This window comes from Monopterus albus, unplaced genomic scaffold, assembly GCF_001952655.1.
Source record: "Monopterus albus unplaced genomic scaffold, M_albus_1.0 scaffold79.1, whole genome shotgun sequence".
NCBI classification, from domain to species: Eukaryota; Metazoa; Chordata; class Actinopteri; order Synbranchiformes; family Synbranchidae; genus Monopterus; species Monopterus albus.
This window is the reverse complement of record NW_018127959.1, coordinates 295254-304824: the sequence shown is the minus strand read 5'-3', so window position 1 is coordinate 304824 and position 9571 is coordinate 295254. Positions and strand designations below refer to the sequence as shown.

The 9571-nt window shown below is 43.5% G+C and overlaps 2 protein-coding genes across 3 annotated transcripts in view; one reads left to right on the top strand and one right to left on the bottom strand.

Annotated features, from left to right (window-relative positions):
- Positions 1 to 6793, bottom strand: part of sympk (symplekin) — an 11213-nt gene extending 4420 nt beyond the window's left edge. The window contains exons 1-18 of one of the 2 annotated variants that reach the window (XM_020606574.1): positions 6495 to 6793; positions 6172 to 6312; positions 5684 to 5749; positions 5327 to 5380; positions 4890 to 4963; positions 4672 to 4798; positions 4236 to 4485; positions 3933 to 4103; positions 3487 to 3726; positions 2984 to 3135; positions 2742 to 2892; positions 1888 to 2116; positions 1645 to 1795; positions 1326 to 1561; positions 1066 to 1147; positions 863 to 976; positions 634 to 781; positions 36 to 119 (exon numbers count right to left, since the gene is read on the bottom strand). In XM_020606574.1, coding sequence (XP_020462230.1) covers positions 36 to 119; positions 634 to 781; positions 863 to 976; positions 1066 to 1147; positions 1326 to 1561; positions 1645 to 1795; positions 1888 to 2116; positions 2742 to 2892; positions 2984 to 3135; positions 3487 to 3726; positions 3933 to 4103; positions 4236 to 4485; positions 4672 to 4798; positions 4890 to 4963; positions 5327 to 5380; positions 5684 to 5749; positions 6172 to 6237 — 2395 coding nt within the window. In that variant the 5' untranslated portion in view covers positions 6238 to 6312; positions 6495 to 6793. The remainder of the gene's footprint in view (positions 1 to 35; positions 120 to 633; positions 782 to 862; positions 977 to 1065; positions 1148 to 1325; positions 1562 to 1644; positions 1796 to 1887; positions 2117 to 2741; positions 2893 to 2983; positions 3136 to 3486; positions 3727 to 3932; positions 4104 to 4235; positions 4486 to 4671; positions 4799 to 4889; positions 4964 to 5326; positions 5381 to 5683; positions 5750 to 6171; positions 6313 to 6494) is intronic. The other variant, XM_020606575.1, reaches the window with a different exon arrangement.
- Positions 6794 to 7816: 1023 nt separating this feature from the next.
- The window catches only part of LOC109963793 (solute carrier family 35 member F5), a 17871-nt gene continuing 16116 nt past the window's right edge, over positions 7817 to 9571 (top strand). Inside the window, exon 1 of the mRNA XM_020606640.1 lies at positions 7817 to 7966. The gene's annotated coding sequence lies outside the window, so the exon portion shown is untranslated. The remainder of the gene's footprint in view (positions 7967 to 9571) is intronic.

Genomic DNA, 9571 nt, shown 5'->3' with positions numbered 1-9571 from the left:
GCTGACAAGGTTAAAAACAGAAGCCTCCTGGGGCTCCAGCCGGTGGTTCAGTGGCAGTAGGGACAGGTAGAGGAACAGACACTGTCTGACAGTCTCTTCAGTCCAGGGGGCGGCCACTTCTGTCTCAGCAAACACACATCATCAGTGATTTGAAGCTCCAAAATGATTGCCTGTCACTTTGCTTTTGGCAAGTTAAACTGCAGTTGAACCACATGCTTTGACCTTACAAACCATTAAGACTCTCCACCAGCCTCTCACTATGAGTGACAGGGCCCTGTGTGAACTCAGACTTTGTTTATTTACTAAGACATTTTTAATGTTCAGTGGAACAACTAGAAGCAAATGTTCAGGGCCTTTAATAAAATCAGTCGACTGTTAAACACATGGTGTTGCTGCTTTGGGACAGAGTGTCTGCTAAGGTGCCACTGAAGAAACGGCCTGTCCACATCCCCCGCTGAAGTTCCTCAGTGAAGGTTCAGAAGGAAAATGCTAAATATACACAAGCTCAAGCAACCTGTCACCAGAAACGGCTGCCAAAGCATGATGTGAGGTGCTACTAACAACATGTTACTGTGTGCTTTGAGGATTTCAGGAAGGCTAAGTAAAAAGAAAAACAACAACAATCGTCCAAACCTGTATCCTTGTCAGCTCCAAACAGAAGAGAGGGAGGGTTGGGGTGGACCAGAAGCTGCATGTAGTTCAGTGCAAACTTCTCAATGTAGTCTCTGAGCTGGTCTTTCTCATACATACGCTTTAGAAAAGCCAAGGCAGTGGTCCGCACCTGAGAATACAACAGTCACTGAACAACATGACAACACACCATAGTTAGTAGAGCAGTAATCTGTGAGGATGTCAGTGTCACCTTCTCTTTTTCATGTGAGCTGAGATCCAACAGAACATGCAGATACTGGAACTGCCTCGAAGGCCGTTTGACGATGAGCTCCTTCAGAGTCGTCATGCCCAAATACACCCGAGACTGAGAGATGAGAAAGACAACAGACATGACAAAGGTGATCCTGTAGAACTAGCTTTAACTCAGGAGCTCGGCCTCATCACGTCATTTACCTCGTCCTCACAGTAACGCCGTATTACTTCCAACGCTGATTCTGTTATAATGGGAGCCTCCAGGACCAGTTTGGTAAAAAGTCTAGGAGACAAAATGTGATGTAGTTAGGCTCACAGCTTCACTACATAAAAACTGTTTTACCACTTTTGCTCTCTATAGAAGATCTTACTAGTAAACCATGTCTGGCCTTATGTTTAAGTTAGAGCTAGAGAAAAGGACAGGCTGTAAACATGAGGAAATGATGAACAGATTCACACACCCGTCCCTCTGTTCAGGTTTCTCCTGCAGGCCCGACAGCAGAGTGTAGAGACAGTGGTCGTAGCTGTCCAGCAGCCCAGCGGGCAGCTGGCTGAGGTACGTGTTGTACTCTTGGAAGAGGAGAGAAAAGGCCAGGTCACTCCTTGTCCTGATGTCCTCCAGGATAAAGTCCAGCACGTCTTCTTTCATCATCCCTTCAAACTGCGTCACAAGCCTGGAGAGGAGCTTGACTCGGACCTGTCGCACAGATTTACTGGGATCATCTTACTTGTTTTGTGCTTAACAAGCCTCAGGTGCATTGTCATGGGTTGGATACTTACATGGGACATGCCACTTTGAGCGATTGCCTTCTCTGAGTGCAGGATGCGTCTGACTGCTCTGGATGTTAACTTTTCCATTTGGGAATCTGATAAGGGCTGGACAACATCTGCCAAGCGGAACACTTTTTTTCTCCCACTGGCCCCTGCCATCCTGTAAGAGAACAAAAATCATATACGGCACCAAGTGGGATCAACACAAAAGGGAACAACTGCTGCCAACGCCGTGCTGGTACCAGAACTCACTTGGCTTGTGCAGTAGGAAGGATGGGTTCAGGAAGCCTCTTAACTGTGGCGCGGCCCTCAGCCTCAGTGATTGGAGCCTTGTCCGAGTAACCTCCCACCACAGAGATGGCCTGGCCCACCATCACAGCTGGGACTTTGCGCTTGATGAGCAGGTCTTTGGCACCAGAATCGTCCTCGTTGCCTTCCTCTTTGCCTGCATCATCCTCTCGGGCTTTGCACTGCTCAAGTCCTTTGTTTGGCCGACACAAACATTCAAAGTAAAACACACACACAGACATTATTTATATATGTGTATGCGTTACTTTTTTACATTTTGGAAAAGATTCCAGCAAATTTGATTGTGAGTTTTGACATGTATATGTAACGAAGCAGAATATTTTACAGTTGTCAAACAATACAGACATTTTCAACAGTAAAACCATCTGACTAATGTACAATACTTTAGAGCTGCAGCAATTAATGAGCTATAATAACTGACAGAAAATTACTGCACACTGCTTTTTCAATAACAGATTAATGGTTTGTAATTTTTATGAAGAAATGCTAAACATGGCCAGCTTCTCAAAATATGAGGATTTGTGTTTGTTTGCCATATATGACTGGACATTTATAGATTTTGGACTCTTGGTCAAATAACTCATGCCAACTAAAATAGACCGTCTTGGGCAGTGAGATGTTGTAATGGGGATTTTTCACTATTTTCAGTCGATCTGTAGACAAAATGATTAAACAATGAAAATAATTGTTAGTTGCACTTGCAGATAGATCAGTCTGGTTCATTATTTTAAAGAACAGACATGTAAAACTTAAGTCCAAAATAAAACATACGATGCATTAACGTCTTTGTTACTGACCTGGACCGATCCCAGCTGAAGTCATCTGCGTGGCCATCAGCCTGGCCAGGTGCTTAATCTGGGCATCTGTGCCTGCTGACTCAACAGGTGTGTATGTGGCCTGGAAGGATGCTGGCATGATGTCAGGCAGATACACCATGCTGATGAGCACCTACACAACAGCACAGGGATACAAGATGAACATCCAAGCAGTCGGGCTCTAAGTGAGAGAAGAAAACAGAAAAAAGGGCCCTAGTGCTCACCAGGTTGGCCACATTCTCAGAGGTAAGCAGAGGGCGCAGGAACTCAGCTGTGAGATCAATGGCAGACTGTACGACTGGAACAGCAGCTGGTTTAGGGACCGACAGAGGAGCTGGCTCCTCCTTGTCCTCGTCATCTTCAATCAGGGCTGGCTCTGAACCCAAAGAAACGAATGTTGTGGGTGTTTGTATCCAACACTTCTTTCACCAGGCTCAAATTTTTCATTTGACTGAAACATTTTGTTGTAGGTGCTGATGTAAACAGTCATCCTTGCTGTAGGCAAACCATGTTCTTCACAGCAGTAAATGTCAGAATGTGTAAAAGGCAAGTGTCTAAAAACCAAAGAAGTGTACAGCTGTAGGTGTAGCTACAGCATTTTTAATGCTCTTTAAATCTAATTCAAACTTATCAAAACCTAGACAACCACAAAATGTTTTCTGTTGATTTCTATACTGTCCACGTGTGTTTTGCGAACCCAGACTACAATCACAGCCTCAGTACTGACCCATCTTGACCTTCTTTCCCTCTGCGTACTGGTCATGGCGTGGTCGTTTCCGCTGCTCTCGTGGTGCAGGTGTGGAGCGGGTGATTTCGCTCTGGGGCATTCCCAGGTCCAGCAGCAGAGTGCTGATTTGACCCTGGAACTCCAGGCTGCAGGGATGCTTGAGGACCGCCACCAGGTGCAGCTTGAGATTCTTCCGCACACTGCTGACCTGAGACTTAGCCAGAGTGGGCGGCAGGTTGGCTGAAAAGGTTCAAGCATACACAGCAAAAAGAAATAATCATTTAATATACTGCTTATAGATATTTTGTAGAGTAAATTATGTATTTGGCGTGACAACATGCACTACAGAAGATGCAGACTAAAAACTCAATTTGTCAAAGTTTTAAAATCAACATACTGTATATCTGACATTTGGGATTTTGTGACACTGGTTCAGAAGCACTTACCATGCAGCGTCTCATATGCCTGCACCACCTCTGACATGAACATTGGCCTCTGACGGGCTATAGTAGCCAGGGAGCCCAGCGCTGTGGTGAGATTGATGCTGGAAATGGCCGGGTGGACCATGAACTTCAGCAGCTTCTCCAGTGCCGTCTTTCCCTCCTCACACAGAACATCTGGCGACAACCGAGAATGATGTTAGAACACAAGTGTCACAAGTTCTGCTTTAAAAGATGAGCTCTGATGGGCTGGACTTAAAAGATATACTGGTGCATCATTTCACTGCAACAGAATTCTAACATCCGTACCATATCGAATGTAACAATGATCTCTGGGAACTTTGTCCAGGCTGATGTCACCCTCCTGTCGTTTGGGGACGTCGGAGTCGGATGTCCGCGGTGACAAAGTGATAATTAGTGATTCTGTGAACTTGATAGCATGAGTGCGCACACCATCATTTTCAGAGTCCAGCAAGGCCAGAACATCCCTCTTCATCTGCGTGACCAATTCCCAGCATGCATCCTGCATGTCCGACACTGCTTTGGAGCGCACCAACCACTGGCGTGAACAAGACAGAAGAGTGAAGGGTGAGAAAAGGCCACAGAGCATGGTAGTGACTTTGTTTTACATTACTATGAAAAAGCAGACTACATCAGACATACGACATTTCCTGTTTAGGGTAAATCACACCAAAATCAGTCAGTTTGGGTTTTTCATCAATGAGGCCTGAGCTAGTACATTTACCTGCAGAGTAGCTTTGTACAGCTGGGTGAATGTGAGGATGGCTTTCTTTACCACATTCACACTTTCATCCTTCAGCAACATGTTCAGGTTGGCGACCAGTCTGAGAAGAAGCTCATTGTCACTTTTACTGAAAAACAAAACAGCAAAGTTTGAGAAAACTAACATATTTCTTATCACAAAAATGGAAAAGACAACCAGGAGTGTGTCTAATAACTCACCATGCTTCCTCTATGAAGCCAATGACAAACTTCCTCACTTCGACAGACTTGTCAGCCTGGAAAGCGATCATCTCCTACAGGATGAGGAGACCAATGGCAGAAGGCTTAGAAGTCTGAGTTTACCACAGTCATACATGGCTAAAGTGTTGGTTCTCTCCCACTTAATAAAGAAAAAAAACCCCACACCTTTCTCTGAAATACATATTAACATAAATAATAGATACAATTATTCTCTATTCCATATTTCATGACAAATGTCAGCCCTTCACAGGGAGAACAGCATTCTGAGCATTGTGAGGCATCACTGACGCTTTAAGCCAGTGTTTGCAGGTCAACTGCACAGAGCAGCATTGTAATGTAATCTTAGTCAGGCATTATCTGGCTCATCACAAGACAAATAAGACAGTCAACTGGTCACTGCATACAGGTGTACTTACATCCAGAAAATTGTCAAGAAGGGAGGGGTCCTTGTTGATGATAAGCTCCTGGACCTGAAAATGAAATCAATTCACTGATTCAGTATGAATGTGTGCATACTGGCACCTTTATATGGTTGTGGGTATGTGGACTGTATCGCAGTAGATGCTGGGGCAGAAAGCAGGGAACCACCCAGGACAGATTATGGTACATTTCAATGCAAAATGGTCAAGTGATGATTGGAAAGCATTTGTGGATACATGGATTTCACACAGATCACACATTAAGCATTTGGATTAAGAAACTGCTTTTTAATAATACTTCTCTTGGGCTTTTCCAGCACTGAAAACCAGCTTTAAAACTATCAAAATACAAACCTGTTTGAGCATTATTAGCTTTTCATCTGTGGATGTTAGAGCAGCCTGATTCAGGAGCTCCACCACCTGAAATGGCAAAGAAAACCTCATCACATTATCTTTATATGGGCATTTACTTATTACCGATACATGAAAATAGTGGTTTTCTGGCATATTAGACAAATCACATTGATTCGATTATTATATTAAAACGTAACAGCTCTTTGGTTTTGCTCTTCTTTGCCTGTTTATTAGCTGCTCAACACTAAAACTAAACATAGTGACATGTAAAAATCGCTCATCTGTGGGCCCAGAACACGCTGGACGGAGGGTTTATACACTTAAAGTCCCAAAGGGGAACTATACATATTTTGTTTTTGTGTAGTGGTCCATCCCGAACAACCCAAGCCGATATCCAGTCTCATTTCCAAGTGCCTGTGTTATGTCCCACATCTACTCACACACAAAGCTACTGTGCTATTAGGATGAAGACGATAATGTTAAGTTACCTTTTCACTGGTGGTCATGTCGATGACTTGGGGGATTTCGGTTTCCCCCTGCTCGGAAAAGTCCATGATGTTTCTCTACTTCCCTTACTTTGTAGATAACATGGTCTTCAAATATCCTTGAAATCGAGGCCCTTTGTTATCCTTGAACGCAGTACGTTAAACAAGGATGTTACCGATACCCTAGTTTAAGCTGCTGTGACTGATGTGCCGTAGGAGGTTTGAGTCGGTGTGCAACAAGCTACTGGTTATAATGAATTCAATGGCGAGATATTTCTACCCGATGAAAACTAAATTAATTCTAACCTATTACAAACAAGACTTACACGTTATAATTTAATCAACAGTACTTTGATCTCCCAGGAAACTAGTTAGCGCGCTATACCCATGCTAACCGCAACGCCAACAAAGTGAACTGTTATTACATTATACCACAAGACATGTCGTAGCTGATTACCGTTAAACGGACTCTTTAGTTCATCGTTTAGACAACAATCACACGCGCTAGCGTGACAACCCTATTCAGGTAATAGCTTTAAATTCCTTCCTAAGATCAACTGCCCGGGCAGCTCATAAAGGAGGGTGCCATGTTTAACTGAACAAAACGGTGTCCCTCTTCTTCTACGATTGTTTTTGAGCGCACAGCACACAGGCGGTCGCCACCTGCTGGAGACGTCGAACACCTGCATGCGGGTTCAGAAACAACTGAGATTGGGGCATACGGTTTACAAATGTTTTTGTTAATATTTATTTAACAAAATATATACTGTAACAAGATATTTAGTTTCTTCAAGAACTGTTTACAGTATATCATTTGCTTAGATTTGGCTAATAAGATACCCCATCTTCTGGAACAGACCAAAACTCCCTGATCAGAGCCACAAACAACAATGCAAAATTTAATCTATCCAGTTTAAACACAAAATTCAGTTGTTATAATTGTAAAAACTGTTTATTTATGGTCTACTTTTGTCTTCCGTTATGCTCAAAGAAGGTAACGGTGTTTTATTTTACTTAATAAATTGCTTTACAGTATTGTAAAATTCTTTTGATGAGTGGACTGACGAGAAAATGCAGTGCAAAATTGTGAATTGTCACTATGGAAATAAATTGATTTGGAGTGAATGAGAATTCAGCTTGTTACATCCATGATTATTCAACCAGGTGTGGGCCAATTAATTGAAGAAATTTCACCTGTGTATAATGTTGTAAGGCTGGATGGCCAAACAAGTTATGTGTTCCTCTAGACTAATATGATCTTTCCTTAATTTATGATCACATGGTTAATTTTGTGTATGGCTGTCTAGATACAAGGGGTGGCTCACTGGCACGACTTATTGTGGTTGCTCTTTGTTTGGGTGAAGATCGTATTCAGGAAAGCTTTGTATTTAGGTCAGAGTGGCATATTTTCTGATGTGCATGTTATGATGGCTTAGGGTTGGAGGATAAGTGGTGTGGCTTATTATGGGGCCCTGAATAATTATGGTGGCCTAGTCTGTTGCCCCTCTCTTTGGGTCCGTGCACAGCTTGTTGAAAATGACAGAATTCATTTAACTTTTAAAGTACAGAAACAGCCGAATTGTGTGATGACGTTTGCCAGTTCGACTTCATTTCCCAGAAACCTCTGCACCACGTATACCATGTCACCTGGTAATAAAGTGGGCAGGGCGTGCTACTGTTTACAATCACTGAGCTGTCAATAATTGTACCGTAAAAACAGATTTGATTGATATTCCCACAGCATATGAAGAACCGAGCGAATAATGGCGCAAACTAAATGACCAGTTCTCCCATCCAGGTAAAAAGATGACTTCGATTAAGCTTTGATCAGGCACTTAGCTCGATCCTTGATAGATAAGTAAACGTAGCACTTCGATCTTACTTTCTAGCATTAACTAGAACTGGGTTGACATTAGCCAGGTGCTTGTCAATGAACTAGACTAAACGTTGCACCGTAACGTTACACAAAGCACTACGTGTTGACCTACACTGTGTAACAACTTATTGGCTACTAAAATAGCTAGCTTGTCAACTGTTTTGCTAACGTTAGCTTTCTAGGGGCTGAGGTAGCAGCTCATCGGACCATGGCACGAGAAGTTTGATGGGACTTCTATATAACAGCTGACTGCATGTTTATAGATGGAAAATCGCCTGTTGATCACAAATCTGACAACGAGTAGCTACGTACACAGTTGACTATGCATTGTGCAGTGCTTCCAGCCGCCCACAGCTGACATTTAGCTAGGTGTCATACTGACATGTAACACTGAGGTCAGTCGAGATGTAGTTAAACATATTTTTCATTAACACCTCTCAGAGTCACGGGCCATTCGTCTGTTGTTCGAGTGGTTTCCACGGCTGTGTGGTGTGACATTACAACCATAGTGGTTGGTTTTAAAAACAGTAGAACATTATCTTCCTTTACTTTATATTTACAGCAGGCTTTTGTTAACTGTGACTTCCCCCAGTCGGTCTTAACATTTCAGACTGCAACTTTTGTTGGCAAACGGGTGTAAACTGCAGAATAACAAAAAGCTGTGTGGAAGTTTTCAGCCAAGGTATTTTAATTATACATTACCTTTGCTCCTAATGTACTTTGGCTCTTACTTTTTACTTATTTACCCCATTATTGCCTTGAAGATTTGTACTTGAAGGCAGCACTGATTCTCGAGCAGCATGACGGATTAGGGGGCAACAACAAGCTTTTGTGTTCATGGTAAAAGTACTGTAGAATTAGTGGGAGGGACATTGTAGAGTTGGTGGAGAGCTCCTGCCTCAAGTGGAGGAGTTTAAGTATCTCGGGCTCGATGACTTGGCAACAGGCTGCTTGTTTGACTTGGTGGGGCCTACAACATCCTTTGCTGAAGGCAAACACGACCCCCTCCCAGCCTTGGAGGGAGAAGCCGTCCCACACTCTCATACTAGCTCGTGGTCACTGCTGTTCCGCCTGCTTTCAGACGCCAACGAGAACCTGCCTGTGTACTTTGACAGAATGCTGAGATGACACTATGGCAAGAAAGAGCAACTGGATGTAATCACTGGGGTGACTTCATATTTTTCTAGAGGCGAGGAAAAGAACATTTTTCCATGTAGGATCTGCAGGTTTGGGAAGCATACAACATCTGAGGGAAGGATGGAACGGGAGATTGACAGGTGGATCGGTGCAGCTTCTGCAGTAATGTGGTCGATGTACTGGTCCGTCGTGGTGAAGAAGGAGCTGAGCCATAAGGTGAAGCTCTCGATTTACTGGTCGATCTACGTTCTGACTCTCACCTATGTTCATGAACTTTGGGTCATGACCGAAAGGGCAAGATCCCGGATACAGGCGGCCGAAATGAGCTTTCTCCACAGGGTGGCCGGGCGCACCCTTAGAGATAGGGTGAGGAGCTCGGTCACCCGGGAG